Source organism: Dipodomys merriami, unplaced genomic scaffold (assembly GCF_024711535.1).
Source record: "Dipodomys merriami isolate MVZ:Mamm:240054 unplaced genomic scaffold, mDipMer1.0.p SCAF_17, whole genome shotgun sequence".
In the NCBI taxonomy this organism is placed as follows: Eukaryota; Metazoa; Chordata; class Mammalia; order Rodentia; family Heteromyidae; genus Dipodomys; species Dipodomys merriami.
The window spans coordinates 16878415-16897216 of record NW_027203048.1 but is presented as its reverse complement, the minus strand read 5'-3'; the positions used below and the strand labels follow the sequence as shown (position 1 = coordinate 16897216).

The window sequence follows — 18802 nt, the reverse complement described above, 5'->3', positions numbered from 1 at the left end:
CCCATCCTTTTTCTGTAAGAAATAATGTTAAGTTTTAATAGCTTCAGAAGTTTAACTAAGTAAATTGATATCTTAAAGTAGCTATATTTGGGGAGAATATATAATTAATTCTTAGTATCACTGACCCTGTCAACTAATGGTTACACTGGATTATTTCCAATTCAGCCAATACAACATTAGGAATGATTTGGGGACAATGACATATACTACCATGCACGAGTTAATATAAGCACCCACAAAAACATCTACTGTCAAAAGTCTTAGATATATATCTACAGGTGAAATAGATAAACTGATATATTAGATATATTAGAAAAACCAATCATTTCCCCAGCATCCAAGTACCAGAATTTGTCCCTCAAGACCTGAGATGCAATGCTTCAACTGTATTTTAATTTCTTTTAATATTTACTTGGAAAAGAACTATAATTGAATCTGAAGCCATTAATATTTGGGGTAAAGCCATTTGTAGAACATGATTTTTTTTTAAAGGCAGTGGAAGAAGTAGCAGAAATCAACAGGGAAGAGGATTCACATAAGCACTACGTGACTACAGGAAGGTAAAAAATTCTCTTAGATTGTTCTGGAAATGTGGACACGCAGCCCTAGGCCAGACCTAGTGAATCAAGAATGCCTAGAAGGCTTGGTCCTTGCAAGACACCCAGGACCCCGCACCTGAGAACCTGTATGGGAGAAGAGCAGGGGTTATTGTCCCTGCACTTAGGTTATGGGATAGCAGTGGGCTCCTTGCCTAATGCTTGAAACATGTACTGTAGTAAGCATGGTTGGTGGTTGAAGAGAATGCTGTGATCTCTATGAGCAGTCTTCCCAACCCCATGTGTTAAAAATAAAATAGAAACTTTTAAAGAAAAAGTTCTGTAAAAGCATACAATCTATTTCTTTTGAAGCACAAGTTACACTGTGTCCTGACAGACATTACAGATCAAGTAGTAACTCAGAGGACAGGCTGTCTTTGCAGCCTGGAGACCAAGAGAAAGGTAACAACTAAGAATAGAACTCAGCAGTCACACTTTCCTTGTATGAAATAAGGAAATTTAAAAAAGAAAAGAAAACTAAAGGTGAAATAAACTCTCTGGATGATAGCACTTTCTTAGGGAGAACTGATAGGGTAAGTTTAAAATATAGAATAATTATCAGTTAATGTTCAAAGGTTTTTAAAATCTGAAGAAAAAAAGAAGCTTCAGACCAGAACTCTTTTGTCTCCATGTCAAAATGTGTTTAGCTTCAGGAACATGGCTATCAGACATAAAATCAAACTTCCTTTTGTTCTAGCAGCAGAAAAAAAAAAAAAGCAGACATGAAACCCCATATAAACTAAGTCTTTGTTATATTACTTCTCATCTTTACTTTCTGGCTAAGGACATGCATTTTATGTAATTTGAGAGTCTAGAATAAATGTTTTGAAATATTATTTAGGACCTTTGTAACATAACTTTAAAAAAAAATCAAAAGCAAACTTCCACAGTCGATCTGCAATGTGATACAATATATGTGTCTGTACCCTTAGAGCCATTCAGAGAATGGCCCTTCAGGTGAAGACAAACCAAAGTCAAACTGGATTTAGTAGCACATAGCCTGTGTACAAAACCTTGCTGAGTTAGCACAGGAGTCAAGGCATGGACAAATAAACCATTGGAGTAGCTCTAACATGAAAGGAGCCTGTGGAGGTACCTTGGAGAATGCTGAGGGGAAAGGCTCTTTTTAGTCTATGACTACAGCCCTATGTCTTCACTCCTTATGCAATTATTGGGTATTTTAGAACTCTTGCTTTGAACCAGTACAAATTCCAGGAATGAGTCTGCTGGGGGCTCTAGCACTCGCTAACACTTGTAAAGGCTTTTATGAACAAGAGAGTACAAATTAGTTCATCAACCAATTAATAACCATCAATTAAAATTATATATTCCATTTTACACTTCCAGTATCACAACTGTGAGGGAAGCTACTTTCACTAAGCTTTCAGTACTAGTCCTCAGACTTTCTGCTATGGTCCTGACTAAGTATTCAATAGTTCCTATACCAGCTTCACCACACACATCCTTTTATGTTGCTTTTGGTGTGTTACCAATGCCAGTTACTTTCTCCTGCCACTACACACATTATTGTCACAATGATGTTCCTACAAATGATTCTTTTCCTCACACACAGAAGTCATCAGAACACCATACTCTCTCTGGGAGGATGACTCAAAAATCTTATCTCCAGATCACTTTTGAGTTCCAGAACTGTAACTCTTCTCTTCCCCTTACTTCTCCATAGACACCTCAAACACAGCAAAATAAACTCAGTATATACGTCATCTGTTCTCCCATAATCCATATTTGGTAAATAACAGCATCTGACCACACACCTTGACTTTTTTCTTTCTACCAGGTCTTCTATCCATTCTCTTTTCTACTTAAGGCAGCTTTTACACTCTCCATTTGGTTCAGCCACCCAATAAATTTCTCAGAGTTGGTCTCAATTTCCAGTTCCTCCATCAAACTTTCCTTGACTTATCCAAGTTGAACATGGATATAGAACAAACTCTTACTTGTTGACTCTATATAAGACAATGAGATACAGTCATCACATACCAGTGTTTAGTTGTCCATCTTTTCTCAGTTGAGCCACAAATGAAATGCCACTGAACATTATCTCTAAATGTTGTAACCTAAAACAAAGGATTTCCTTTTTTCTTTGCATATATTAATTGTACACAGGGGCTGTACAAATATCAACTGTGCAAATATTACAGTGTTATTTCCACATAGGCACATAATGTGTTTTGATCAAATTCATTCCCTTTCTTACTCTTTCTAATCCTCTCCAACCCCTCAAAGAAGGAAATTCTAAAAAATCCAAGCGTCTTCCTCCTTTTGCAGTTCCAAACAGGAGAAAATGTTATATAACCTGTATCATTCTGGAAATCCATGTGATGTGTGAAGTAGCAAGGGCTAATATGTACGTTCAAGAACACATTTTTATGACCCTCTCATAGTTCCTGGCTTGGCTAGTCTCCTCCAGGTGATAAATCAGTGTGATCACATATTTTCCTTTTACCTCACCATCTCCTAATGAGGTTGTTCCTCTCGGTGGAAAGTTATAACTTTTCTCAGGAGTATATATATCCTGGCAGTCTTCAGCACATTTACCATAGAACTATCCATGTTTAAATGTTAGTAAAAATCTGCATAAAAAATTACCCAAGTGACAGCAGCTAGCTCTATGTGGGTGTCAAATTCGATGTGCACAAAACAAAACTCGAGTCTACTCCTTTCCCTAGTAAAGGATATCACACATTGCTTATAACCCCAAATCTAAGAGCATTCCTCCAGTTTACTTTCCTTTCCCATCCACATAAATTTCTGTTATTTTCAAATGATATCTCAAATTCACTTATTTATCTTCATCTCCAGCTTCTCCCTTTTATCCTATACCTCAACTACTAAAAGAACTGTGGACCCTGTAGACCTGTGGGCTGTTCCCTTCTGGCATCTCTCTGTCCCTAGTCTCTTCTGCAGCATGTTGGTCTTTTAAGCACAGACTGTTACAACTTTGCTGATAATCCATTAATAGCTATAGCTATAGTCATCACAAAATCTATGTGACTCAGTAATCCACAAGGTTTCAGGTAATCCAACTTGTCCCCCTCCATTTATCCTTCCCTACATTCTGGTCATACTGAATTTTTGTTTTGTTTAGTATTTCTTTCATATGCTGAGTTTGTTCAGGTCTGTGGCTTCTTCCCTTCTCTCCCCTCAGAGTGCCACAAAGCAGTCTCCTTTCTGCAAGCAGATTCCAAGTGAACTTCTTTCCTTCAGAGAACACTTTTCTGACGTCCCTATCGAAAGCAACTTTCTCTGGTCATTTTTCCATCATAGCATCCTAATTGGTTTCTACAGCTTTTATCATTCCATAAGTTATTTTCTTGTTCATATATGTATTGATTATGTAAGTTCTATGGGAGTATTTGCTGCATCCTCAGCAATTACTACATACTTCTCCCTTAAGTACTCACTGGACAAGTAAATAAACATTCTCCTGTGTTTTGTATTCTTCAATATAGTTTTCATAACTCTAATTCTCGAATCTATTAGGATCATTATAAATTATAATGGTTCCTGCTGAAGCTAGTACTGTTTTCTATGTTGGTCCCTCTTCTGATCCACAATCCATCAATTTTACCTTTGTGACCCTCATTACAGCATATACCAAAGCAAGATCAACAGGTGGTATGGCATGGATTTCCAGCTTTGTTATGATCAGGGTGGGATCGACTCTTTTCACCAGACTTCTTTCATGGAAAATTTACATTACTCTGACAAACTATTCAGGGATGCCAGCTATTCAATATCCTATTTTCATTAAATTTCCGACTAGCTAATTTTATGGTGCTATGTTCATGTATTTTAGGTTAAAAAAAACTTGGTGAAATTGGTACCAACCCTTTCCACTTTTAAACAAACACAAATAACATGTAAGAACTTTATAAAGCTAGTAATTATCAGTAGTAGCTATAAATTAATAAATGTTGTTGAAATGTCCTTTAATGGCTTCCATACACTTTTAAAGGTCATAATTAAATAGACTTCATTTTCAGCTCAAGACCAAAGATACAAAAGTGGAGATCGATGTTTTCTCTGCTAAAGCTACTACACCTTTTCCTGCAACTCCCCCATCAACACTTGATACCTTAATACTATAAATTGCTCTAGGAATAGTCCCCCAAAGGTAGCTTTGTCTAGTTCTAAATAATTCACCTTCCTATAAGATGCCACCACACCAGGTTGGGTTTAGCAAGACTGTGGCTTGAGGACAGTCAGGGTTAGTGCTAGGAGATATTATCAGGACTGGGGTACCTGGCTCGGCTGGTAAGATTACTTGCCCAGCAAGTAGGAGTTCAAACCTGAGTGGCACACTGATATGGAGACACACAAGCACTTGTACACAGGCGCACACACACACACCACTACCACCACCACCAGAATGAATGTAAACATACACTGACCTTGACCACAACTTGAGAAATCTCTGGTGACTGGACAAATCCTTCTCCATACTTTCTAGAACTTATGATCTCACAAACTGTCTTCAGCTAAAATTCCCTCTGTCTTCACTCTCCCAAAAGGATGTTACCTCCTTCTTGCTCTAGCCAAAACCTGGGTAGTGCCTGACTACTTGATGGAGAGAATAACAACACTGTAACATTCCTTTAAGTCTTGAGAGGACGAGGACGGCTAACTGTTCTGTGTGCTCAACACTACTTTAAGATCATGCTTCCTTTCTTCCTTCAAAAAGTAAAGCCTTATTTGCTTGAAGCATTTATCATGAGACTGTATGCCCAGCAATGAAAGGTGGTTGCATTCACCCACAGGACCTCTTACTCAGTGCCTTTTCCCTATGACTGTTCATGCTTGGTGCCTGGTTCATCCTGGTTCACCCTGTCACCTGCCACCTCCCATGATCTTGTTCTTCAGCTCTTCTCAGCCAACTAGATCAGACACAGTCATTCTTCAGCTTCATTACAAGTAATAAACATTTTAACCCCGGTGTCCACTCTCCAGATTCTTACGTCTCCAGGTACCTACCTGCAGTAATTCCCCACCTCATTAGGTTCTTTCCTTCACTGATCTCATCACTTACTCACTGCATTTGGCTCCCTCCCACTGCAAACTTCACAGCTGGCCATCATATATGCTCTCTCACACAACCTTCAATCACCCCTTCCTCCTTCCCTTCTTTTCCCCTCTCTTCTACACTTAATCAGAAAAAAGCAATCTAGTTACCTTTCTATCCATGCTGCATTAGAGCTAGAGAAAGATACATACACCCATGCTGGCTGGTCTCTCTTCGAACTGATAACCACTTACACCTGTTAAGTGGGTAGCCTCCCACCCCCATCTCAACCCATCCATGTTGCCCTGCTTAATTCACTCATCCTCACTTCTGAAATATCTGTTCTACAGTTTCTTTTCCCTCCTCAATTTTCCACAGTCCTTCTCCCACCTCAAGCTCAGCCAATGACCTTTCTATAGTGCTCTGGAACACAGAAACAACTTTGATCGTCTTATTTTCCAAAGGCATTTCTTCTGAATCATTGCCTTTCTTACTATACTGGCTTTTCCCCTTTCTGCAAGGTTGTTCTCATCATTTTTCAAATATACTGGTAGTTATTTCCATATTTTTTAAGGTCCCTTGGCTTGACAGTCTTCTGAAGCAAACACTTTATTTTTTGGGGTCTATTTTATCACAAAACATCTCAAAAGAGTTTTCCTATTTCTATTAATTGCCTATCAATCATTCATTCTACTATTTCCAGTCAGAAACTCTAGGACTGTCTTTGTTTTCATCGCTCTCTTATCTTCTAGCAGATATTGTCAATACTTCCATCAAATTGGCATGCAACCCTCTTACCTCAATGTCTCTCCTGCTACCATTCTGGTTGACATATAAATAGCTCTCCAACAACCTCCTGACTGCAGTATCTCCCTCTGCTAATCCACTGGGCACCACTCCCCCAGCCCCAAGCCTGGTCTGCCTAACATTGATTTCACCATGCTGTGATTCTCTCTGCTCAAAAATCTGAAATTATTTCTTATAGCTCATATTACCTACCAGGCTTCAGAAACTTATTGCACAATTTAATTGCTTACTGTCATCTTTATTTCCTATTACCTACCAACATAAAACCCTGTTCTTTTAGATCAGCTTTCCAAGTATCTTATACATGTTATACATACATCATGCAAATTCACATTTCCACATCTGATTCTTTGTCCACATTGCTCATTTTATCCAAACACTAAATTGTTCAGGCTCTGTCTTGCAAAATACCTGATCATACAATTCAGGTTAACAATGAACCTTCTATAGTATTCCAACCACTAGATATGCCATTGCTATTAATAACTTAATTATTCATAAGTATGACATAAGTTATTCTTTCTATATATAATGTATATTAGGGCTGGGAAGGTGGCTCAGTGGTAGAGCACTTGCCTTGTATGCCTGAAGCCCTGGGTTCGATTCCTCAGCACCACATAAGCAAAAAGAAAAAAAGAAGCCGGAAGTGGCGCTGTGGCTCAAGTGGTAGCGCGCTAGCCTTGAGCTGAAGAGCTGAGGGACAGTGCCCAGGCCCAGAATTCAGGCCCCACGACTGTATCCCTTCCCCCCCACAAAAAATGTATATTAGAATGTAGGTAGGATTTTTCCTTCAAAACTATTTCTCAGAAAAAGGAACTCCCCAAATCCTGAATTCTTACCAAATTAACATAATGCACAATGTCTTATTATGAATAATAGAGCATTTCACCTTAAATGACCTCAACCAATTTTACTTTTAAATTACAGAGGTCATCTGTGAAAAATGCATAAAAAATTTAAAAAAACAAAGAAAATTAGATGCAGTAAGATATCACAAACAGAATCACTTTTTTAAAAAAATCAATAAAGCCGGGCGCCGGTGGCTCACGCCTGTAATCCTAGCTACTCAGGAGGCTGAGATCTGAGAATCGCGGTTCAAAGCCAGCCCGGGCAGGAAAGACCGTGAGACTCCTATCTCCAATAAACCACTAGAAAACCGGAAGTGGCGCTGTAGCTCAAGTGGTAGAGCGCTCGCCTTGAGCTGAAGAGCTGAGGGACAGCGCCCAAGCCCAGAGTTCAAGCCCCATGACTGACAAAAAAAAAAAAAATTAAAAAAATCAATAAAGTTCATCTTTATGTTGCAAAGATCAAAAAGACGCTAATGCTATTGTCCAACTTTTACGTGAATAGGAACTATGTTTGGAGACATAACTTCCTGTGCATCATACTTAAGACATGCCACATCTTAACAGCTTAGATGACTGTGAAAAGGGTCTGCTCAGGAGCATGGTGTTAAGTGGCCGCAAAGTTACTTAAATGAAAACAGTAACAGCCAAAGCCAGTATGAGGCACTGGAGATACTTGAACAAAATGCAGTGAAGTGTGAGAATGGCAAAAAGCAATAATTCTTCACTGCTGTATTATTTCATAGAAAGTAACAAAAATATGTATGCATAGGTAAATTAACCATTTAAATAGTCATGTGACCACATCATCCATATCCCAGCTCCTATACTAAAGTTGGCAAAATATGCTTGGAGAATGAGAAGCGAGCAAAGGGCAGCTGAAGGATAGAACAGCATTAGGTACCGAGTGCTTTGGCTTAGAACCATGATGCGACTATGAGAGTCTGCCATAGTCAAGGCTTGCAATTTATCCATTGTGTGGGAGTTCAGTTTCCCAGTGTTTAAATTCAAGGACTGTATTATCTGTTGCTAAGACTTTTCACCTTTCAAGTTTTAGTTCTATTGTAGCAAACTGTGTAACAGCTCACATCACCAGGCTTTATTTAGCTCTTCTTTACCTCTTAATCATTCAGCAGCATTGGTAAATACAAAGAATGAGGTTATTTGAAAGGTTACTGTAAACTTCTTATTTTTATTACCATTTAATAGAACTTATAAATAATACATATTCACAAACATCAGTCCTACTCAACTGCCCTATCAGCTTGACTTGTACCTTGTCAGTTCTTAGTATTCTAAACCATATTACCAACCTTTCCATCTTAGAATGCCATTATTATAGAGGTAAAAGATATATATATATATATATATATATATATATATATATTTAAGAATATTTCATCAGTACTCTATTTCCCCATTCTCTAAGAAGAAAGTGGGGCTAATGCTGCTGTGGAACATGGCTTGATACCCAAGTCCAGGACATCTGCCTTGTTAATATTGGTTCTAAGCCACAGTAACGAGCTGTAGTTACTCTACTTGGAATTACTATGGCTATGAGGCATATTTCAAAGTTCTCAACCTGTTTTCAGGTTGCAATTTTCCTAATATTTTACCATAATTTCAGTATGCTTCCTAGAGATGAAGTGGCTCATGACTCATCTACATCTATGTGATTCCTGTCTCTGACAAAATCAGCCTAAGTCTTCAATATAAATGCACTCTTCTCTTGAGTCTTCAAAAGAGCCTCTCAATTTCGCCAGATGAGCAGTCTTTCTAATTAGCAAACTCCTCAAAGAGCATCAGCCTATGGTCAATCAAGCAGAATGGACATAGTCACAACAGATGCTGCTCTCAAGTGCAGGCCTTGTCATCCATTATGCATAGGTGACCCAGGCTGGCTGGCACAAGCTGTACTGCTCATGCTACCACAGCGACCATCCCATGCTCCTGAGCAACACACACACATACACAACATCGCATCAGTACCTAAATACACACACTTGGTCTGCCTCAAGATTCTAGAAACCTCCAAGCTCTGTGGGCTCAGCTCCAAGTCAGATTACAATGCTCAAGTTTATAAATCAACTGTTACAAAGTGAATGCTTACCTTCAATCCTCTTTAAAGCTGAAAGGCACATATCCTTCCTTGGAAACTCAAAGGGGTTGTTGCAGGTTCGAATGGTGTCACATTCACATTTCCCATTGATTATATTGCAGCCAGAGATAAGATTTTCATTGCATGGTTCAAAACCAAGCAGCTGATCATCATCCCAGTTCTCATCTGTAAAACAATTACCCACAGAACATTTGCTTGCTACTTCATTCAAAGGCCCGCTTGAGAGTCAAAACACTAAGGGCTCTCATGATGATATTTAACTTTAGCACCTCAATTTGTGAAAGTCAGTTGGATTAAAATTGTACAAAGGAATAAGCTTCAGTGCCTGATCATCAATGAGAAGAACAAAACACAGACATACATGTAGACATTGCATAGCTACGAATGTAGTTGTCTGTTCATGATAAAAATCCACTACTACAACTGCTGTGATTTCTTTTTCCACATTCAACAAAACTGTTACAGTCACATTTACACATCTACAAAATTATTTTTAAGCTACTATTTTTCTTGCAGAGACCAGCTTTGGGTTTAAAATAGTTTTTTAACTTAATACATCAAGGCCACTTAAAAAAAAATTAAAAACAAGACACTGACCAGAGAGCCAAGAAAGATCCAACAGAAGAGATCCGCAGTGCATTTCAGGACAGATTACTAGGGTCAATACTCCCCACAACAAAGATAGTAACAACCTCAACCCTAAAGGTGATGGCTGAGTTAGGCTCAGAGGTTACGGCACTCATGCTGAGATCAATTTGTGTGCTCATAATAAATAAGCCACATGTAAAAATCAGGTTTCCTGGAATCCAGCTCAGAAAAACACAAGAAGTAGGCTTTGAGTCTTAGTAATATTCCCCAGAGTTGAAAGATCATGTATCAAGAAACTAGACTACTTATCTTTACAGATAGATCCCTAGGACACTGTACTCATGTTTACCCCTCCTCTTCACATTATCTTGAAAAGATAGATAAAAGTTATCGCACCTGAACTGGGGGCTGACTACTAAATAGCAAACAGGTTCTTTTTTTTGGGAGGGAGGGGGGATCTAGTCGTGGGGCCTGAACTCTGGGCCTGGGTGCTGTCCCTCATCTCTTCAGCTCAAGGCTAGTTCTCTACCACTTGAGCCACAGCGCCACTTCCTGCTTTTTCTTTTTGCTTATGTGGTGCTGAGGAATTGAACCAAGGGCCTCATGCATGCAAGGCAAGCGCTCTACCACTGAGCCACCTTCCCAGCCCAGCAAACAGGTTTCTGATAACCACAACTGGAGAGAATTTTTTAATTGAGAAAACTAAAACCTGTTACACTAAGGCAGGAGGAATACAAGCCATCCTAAGAATGTTTTTCTGGCTGGGGTGCGCCTCAGTGATGGAGCTCTAGCCTACAGGTGTGAGGCTCTGCAGGAGAACCCCAGCAAGGGGATTTGTTGTCATGGAAGACAGGGTAAACCAATAGCATTCATTTTTATAGTGCTAATATTTAGTTCTGGTATCACGTTCAATGCACAAAATAGGCAAGACTGCTTTCTCTTACTGAAATAATTTTCTTGCCCAGGAGTCTTTAAAAGGACTTTAATTACAATACAAAATGCTTCAGGGCAATTCTTTGAGGAGGGAGGAGAAAAAAATCTCTGTTTTTGATTTCAGGAGATCAGGCTTACTTACATGATCAAAGACTGGCTTTGGGTAAAATGATTATCTTTTGGTTTCAAAGTCTGAACAGAAATACAAGTAATCTGTTTTAAAATGTGCTTTCCTACTTAGCCTGGTCCTCAGAAGTAACATATTTATAATATGTAAAGAAACAAAATTCCTATCTTGGAGGTAACTAAAATTATTGAAGTATTCTGAAAACAATAAGCTGAACACAGGAAAAATGGTATCTGTTCTTCAGTCATGACAGAATGGTGCAGTGCATCTAAGTGGCTTATAATTTCTGTTTAGTTGACATAACTGTTCCTAGTCCAACTGTTTTAATACAGTTCAGTGAAATTTGTCATGAAGGGCTTCTTGTGCCTGTACATAATAATTCGTAATTCAAAGACAGTTCAACCCCAGTCATTTCAAAACTTCTAAGAAATTCAAGTAATAGTTGAATCCCTGGAAAACTGCTTGGTTTTCTCATGTTTCTGAGAAGAAACATTTATTGCTGATTTTTACAAATATGTGCAGTATTACCAAATTTAGTTGATTCTACCACTATTGTTTTTTTTCTACAATTAACACTCCCATTATAATTGGAACTTCCTGAAGTTACCACCCTTCTGAGATACTGCTGAGTCTCCCTGAAATTAGTTTTCCTTCCTGTCCCTCCACTTCATTCCCTAATTTCCAGAGTCATCTTCCTCACAAAACAAACCCATTCAGTGAGTCTCTCATCAAGAAAAAAATGTGCCAGCTTTTTGTTGAATAAGGGGTTCTTCACAATAAGAATGTACCTTTCCCTATAAGCTCTTCTACCAATCCCTCTCATGTTCTAATGCTATAAGCCATAGGACATACAATTGCTAGGACACTCTACTCTCAAAGTACTATTAGTTCTGAATACCTCCTTCCTCTCATAGCTCGTACTTGTCCATGAAGACCTGGACCAATGTTGAGAAGTCTTTCCAGCCACCCCTGGAGAATAAGCTGTTCCATCCTCTACCCTCCTATAAACATTTGCACAGGCTCCTGACTGGTACTGTATTGCTTTCCGTTAAGCTAAACTTTCCCAAAAGTTAAGAGTCTTCATAAGCAGGACCAGAATCTTTCTCATCCAATCATGGATTTCTTTTACTCCAACACTTAGTACAGCATCACACACAAACACAAACACACATACACACACACATTATGTATGTCAGTACTGTTGTCTGTGTTTTTTTCTTTTAATAAAGAAGTGCTGAGTTTTAAAAATGTATGTGTAGCATGCACCTCCATGTTTACTGCAGCACTGTTCACAATAGCTAGGATATGGAAACAACCCAGATGCCCCACCACAGATGAATGGATCCAAAAACTGTGGTATCTATACACAATGGAATATTATGCAGCCATTAGAAATGACAAAATAATGACATTTGCCGGGAAATGGATGGAGCTAAAAGAAATCATGTTGAGCGAGGTAAGCCAAGAGCAAAGAGACAAATGGTACATGGTCTCCCTGATAAGTGAATGTTAAATCCAAAATGTTAGGTGATATGACAAAATTGACATCTGGTCGAACCACTACTAAATATCCCCATGCTGCTGATCACATATGTATATGTGTACACCGTTATATGTTATAGACCGTGATAGACAATTTACTCCAGGAAAGTTAGAATGAGTTTGTGACTTTAAATGAGCATCACTATCCCATAATACTGTGAAATTTGGGAAATTATGTAATCACTTAATCACAAAAAAAAAAAAAAAAAACACACACCAGAAAATTAGAAGTAGCGCTATGGCTCAAGTGGTAGAGCATGAGCCTTGAGCTGAATTGCTCAGGGACAGCTCCCAGGCCTACAGCTCAAGCCCCACAACTGACCAAAAAAAAAAAAAAAAAAAAGGGAGAGAGATCTTTCATGTGATTGTTTCTAACATATTTATAAGATTATGTCTTTGTTGCTTTATATGTCCCTCCCCCGTGGTATAACCCCTGCTTTCACTATATATGATGTTGGTATATGTGTAGGGGAAGGGAAAAAACAAATCGTTAAAACAGGGATACAGGAGGACCCATTGCAACAATGAGATGTACTAGTCGTTATGTCGAAAAACGAACTTTACAACTTTGGTGTGGTGGTGGGGAGAATGTGAAGGGATGGAAAGGGGAAACAAAGGAGGAGGCTACAATGCTTGATAAGAAATGTACTCATTATCTTGCCCATGTAACTGTAACCCTTCTGTACAGTATTTTCACAATAAAAATATGTTTATTAAAAAATGTACAAAAAAGAAATAAAGTAAGAAGAAAGTTACTTTAAAAAATGTATGTGTAGAATATCATAAGGAACTGTATGTCTCAAGATAATATAAAGAATGTTTAAATAATACAAATCTTATTTTAAACGCTCATCATTAAAGCACTGTGTGAAATACATATATTTAAAGACCCACTTGGGCATAAAGGTACATTTTTCACTGAGTACCATCTGTCAATAGTCTCTTTCCCAGTTCAGCTTTAAGACTGCAATTTCTTATCACCTGGCTGCCACCAACAGTCCTTCCAAGAAGCTCGCCTTCAGAGCCAAGCTATTTTCACTGCCAAATGCTTTTCCCCACAACCCCACAGGAGAAGGACTGCCCCAAATGTAGACTAAGAACTGAAAGTCAATTGCCCTGGATGACCTCTCTGGCTCTATACTGTTTTCTGCTTCTTTCTCTGCAGAATCATTGATGGCAGAAGAGACACAGGTAAGACTATTCCCCCGGGAATGCCATCACCACCTTGACCATCCACGTAGCGCCTCTGCTTGAAGCCAGCAATATCATATAAGATTGATTCTCTTTCACTGCATGAGAGGAAAACAATTCTCTGGCCCCTCCAAATCAATACTTTGTTTTTCTTCTTGGGGAGTAGTTCTCTTAGCAACAACTCTCTTACAGGATCAAGAACAACATGCTTTTGAGACAAATGCTTTTATAGTTTTCTATTACAGCACATTATACTTTAAAATAATACAAACAAAAAAACCCCAAAAAAACAAAATACAAGCATGAATTTTTTAAAAATTTAATTAAATTCAATCAAATCATACACTTATCAAATCTGAGTAAATCTAAACCCAAGACAGGTTGAGTATTCCTTATCCCAATGCTTGGTACCAGAAATGTTTCAAACTTCAGTTTTTTGGGGTTTTATTTGGGGGGGTCCAGTTGTGGGGCTTGAACTCTGGGCCTGGGTGCTGTCCCTCAGTTCTTCAGCTCAATGCTAGCGCTCTACCACTTGAGCCACAGCGCCACTTCCTGCTTTTTTCTTTTTGCTTATGTGGTGCTGAGGAATCGAAGCCAGGGCCTCAGGCATGCAAGGCAAGCACTCTACCACTGAGCCAACTTCCCAGCCCCTAAGAGGTCATATTACATCAATGCTCAAAAAATTTTGATATCAGAGCATTTCAGATTTCGGATTTAGGGATGTTCAACTTAAAGTACTGGATAGTAGTTAGCAAATTCTATTTTTAAATCTCTATAAAGCAAAAGGTTACGGTTCTACTTTTCTGACATAGTGTCTGATATCTCTAGAAAAAAAGCAATAATTAGAGGTGACATTGTTCAAAAAGAAATGTACTCATTAACTGACTTACAAAATGGCATCCCCTATGTACATCACCTTTATAATAACAATAAAAATTAAAAAGAAAAAATAATTAAAAAACAATAGTTTAAAGCAGGAGGCATATCCCCTGAGAGCAAGTAGGGTTTTTTTCCCCTGGTAGTCTTTAGATGTGGTAAGATACAGCATCTCCGGCAGAAAAATACTTCTGCAAATCTATTTTTAAAGTTTACAAGTTCTACAAAACAACAAGATTTCCCTAAATATAAAGCACAATAACTGTAATAACCTCACATACAAATTCAAATCCATGCATGCCCAAATACATGGGTATTAGAGGGGAAAATTAGGTATGTGTAACTGCTAATCCATCATCTCCACTCAAGATATCTTAGAAAACAGGGCTTTCAATTACTTCCTGTGCACTCCCCACTTCATCCCACATACCATTAATAAAACACATAACAACGGGCTGAAATGTAACAGAATTAATAACCCATACTGCTTAAGGGAATCTGCTTTAAAAAATTAATTACTTAATTCTCAGGTTCACTTACCACTGTAGAAACAGTGCCATTGTGCCAAAGTCACAGAGAGAAAAAAGGCACTAAAATATTCCCACTATTATAGAAACAATTTTGACCTTCTGTGTCACCTGTTGGAGCATCCCAGAGGTCTGCAGCCCACACATGGAGAAGTGCTGCTCTAAAAAGCTTGCATGTCCTCTGGGTACAAATGAGCCCTAGTTGCAAAGATACTGGTCTGGGAAGTAGCAAAAACATGCTGAATCACAAAATATAAATGGCTGGTGAATGGTTAATATGTAACTGGTTAATGTGAAAATGGTATCCATATCTATATAAAGGAAAAGTTGAACTGCTTATTTCTTGGTGATTTTTCCAGAAAGAACATTTGTGCTCTAGAAAGTGTTCTGGAATACACACACACACACACACACACACACACACACACACACACACACACACACACACACACACACACTCACACACACACACACACACACACACACACACACTCAGAAACAAGTTTGGGTTTTTTATTTACAATTAAAGGAAAAGTGTTAGCAAGATATGAAGACCTGAAGCTGATACTGATTTTTTTAAATTACATTACTAGAAAAAGAAAATGAATGCTCTATTAGCTTAAATTTTCACCATCTTAAGCAATCTAGGGAAGTTTCATACACAAATGAAAAAGCTAGAGATGTTACACCCTGTGTAACAAGGAAAGACATGATTCTGAATCTTGAATTTAATTCTGATAAAACTGATCTACAGCTGGGTGCCAAGGGCTCACACCTGTAATCCTGGCTACTCAGGAGGCTGAGACCTGAAGATCATGGTTCAAAGCCAGCTGGAGGAAGAAAAGTCCATGAAACTCTTATCTCCAATAAACTACTCAGAAAAGGCCAGAAGTGGCATTGTGGCTCAAGTGGTAGAGTGCTTGCCTTGAACACAATGAGGCTCAGGGATAGATCCAGAGACTGAGTTTAAGCCCCAGGATCAGTAAACAAAAACAAAAACAAATTGATCTCCATAAGTGACTATCTTTGGGCCCCTGACCTGAGAGAGAGCAGAATGAGCTAAGCGTGTAAGGATGAACAGAAAATGGGCTGCTGGGGAATATGGGGCAAGAGCAGGTGCAGTTTACCCGTGTCGGGAATATGGGGCAAGAGCAGGTGCAGTTTACCCATGTCAGTATTTTTGATTTTGGTTCTTAGGAGTTGATATTTATCCCTACATACATGGTTCCACAGGTTTCACTGACCTGGTCTAACCCTGTTTTTCCCAATACTCTTATTTTTAGTGCAGTGAGCAGTTTCACAGAATGTGAGGTGAGGGATTTATTTAATAGCAAACATGTCAGGACAAAGCAAAAACACTGTTCCTCAGCCTGAAGCCTGAATAGCCACTGATTCAGTCCCTTGTCCTGGACTCTTTGTACTGCACAGAAGTATCTCCTGATACTCTTAGTGATGACAAAAATTCATTCCTTCTATGTTTGACATAAAAGATTGTAAATGCATAGATTAGTAAGAAAGACATTTCCATCCTGGGGTAGGAAAGAGAGCATACTGGGAAAGAGGAAGAGATAAAGGTTCTGTTTGAGAGGAGAGCACACACTGCCCAGGAACCTGCCAGGTACAAATGGGCCCGGATTCAAACTCTGTGCCCATCCAAGTATTTTTCCCTCTATCTGCTCCTGTCTGAATTGACACCAGCCTGGAATAGAACACTACACTTCCTGAACAGGACAGTATGGTCCATCTGAAATTTCTTCCTTCTTGAAGGTAGAAGGCATTTTTATACTCAGAGCCCTACCTTGTACCTGCTTAGGCTAATGGAGTTTACTCCAAACCAAGGGACAGCTGCACACCATTGTGCAACAATCCACTTACCAGAAATACACTAGAACAGATATTAAAAAGCAAGAAACAAATTCAGGATACACACACAGAAGCTCACAGTAATGGAATTCTGTTGGCAGAGGAGAGGCTTCTGGGAATATATATCAAATTAATTCTTCAGCTGTTCACATATCCCTGTGGCTACGGTAAGATGCAAATAAGTAATACTGGTATCTCTTTTTATGCCAGCCTAGAAACTCCAGAGTAATGTAAAATTGCTACTCTCCACAGCCCCAGCTCCCAGCTGGCTGCTATCAGGCATTCAGTTCTGCTCTAGGAGGAAGCTAATGCAGTGAGCTTCATTCTCTCTGCTTCAAGCTTAAGGCCGATGTTCTAAAGGCTGGGGTTCCCCCTCCCTCTCTTCCTGTGCTGTAATCTGTGCAGAGCAGGAGGGGTGAATTCGTGGTTGTCGGCGGAGATGACTTCTGTTACAAAAATATGCATCACAGGCATTTCCACGAAGTAAAACCATGTTAGGTGTAATGTAACTACACATTAGAGTAGCCAAAGCCAGATAAAACAATGGCAGTAGTCACATGCATGCACTTGCGCGCACACACACACATACACACACACAAATAAATACCTGAATGTTTTAAAAAAAAAACCTAAACATTTAACAAACAACATCGATTTGCCTTATGTCAGATGAAAATAAAGCAATACTGCTGCTCCAATTTAATAAATAAAAAATAAACCAAATGATTAGCATGTTCCATTTTTATATTAGTCATCACACACCTCAGCCATAAAACTAACAGAGGGCTAGAAATGAAGTATTGATGTAAATTCATTCATTAAGGGTTTTTTTTCCTTTCAATTGTGCACTCTTCAAAGAGACATTGGTATCCACTGTGCAACAAACACTAAGCCAGTGCTAATGTCTCCAATACCAGGAAGGAAAATTTGACAGTATGAAGTGCCACCATTTTAGCAAGAATCATGCCAACTATGTGAATATAATTTTCCTAGGATTCTCAAAACAGAGAAAAAAATGGCTGAAAGAAGCATTGTAAAAATCTAGGTAAAATACTCCATCCAAGGCGTTTAACACTGGGTTCCAACTGTTTAATCACTAACAGGAGGTAGCATGAACAACTCATGAGGTCCCTTTAGGTTTTATCCTCATGCTTTGGTCATGCAGTGACAACTATAGAAGCAGTATTATTATATAACTGTCTCACTGGGGACCAGTGGCTCACACCTGTGACCCTAGCTACTCAAGAGGCTGAGATCTAAGACCTGTGGTTCAAAGTCAGCCTAGGTGGGAAAAGCTGTGAGATTCTTTTCTTCAATAAACTACTAAACAGACAGAAGTGGAGTTGTGGCTCAAGTGGTAGAGCACTAACCGTGAGTGAAAAAAACTCAGGGGCAGTATAGATTCTAGGAGTTTAATCCCCAGGACAGCACCCCATCTTCCCCAAAATAATCGCTACTGTTGCTGGTATACTGGTATATTTGGACACTTCTGTAATAAAAATGTATTTTTAAATGGCAAGAGTTTATAAGACGACTTATCAACTACTTAAAAATGATAAACAATGGGACACATGTCAAAGTTGATTGGACCCAAGTAAGTCACTGTTTAAAGGGAAATTTCACAGGACATAATAAAAATTAATGAGCTAAGTATTCTATTTGAAGAAGTTGGGCAGAAAAGAGCAAATCCAAAGAAACAAGAGCAAGGGAAAAAATAAAAAGAGTAAACACAACAGTAGTGGTTAACAGAATTTTAAATAAAAGA

The 18802-nt window shown here is 38.7% G+C and overlaps 1 protein-coding gene across 4 annotated transcripts in view; it reads right to left on the bottom strand.

The window, feature by feature from the left end:
- Crim1 (cysteine rich transmembrane BMP regulator 1) overlaps positions 1-18802 on the bottom strand; it is a 182602-nt gene that overhangs the window by 129657 nt on the left and 34143 nt on the right. For all 4 annotated transcript variants that reach the window (XM_070025357.1, XM_070025359.1, XM_070025358.1 and 1 more), the window contains exon 2: positions 9382-9555. In XM_070025357.1, coding sequence (XP_069881458.1) covers positions 9382-9555 — 174 coding nt within the window. The remainder of the gene's footprint in view (positions 1-9381; positions 9556-18802) is intronic.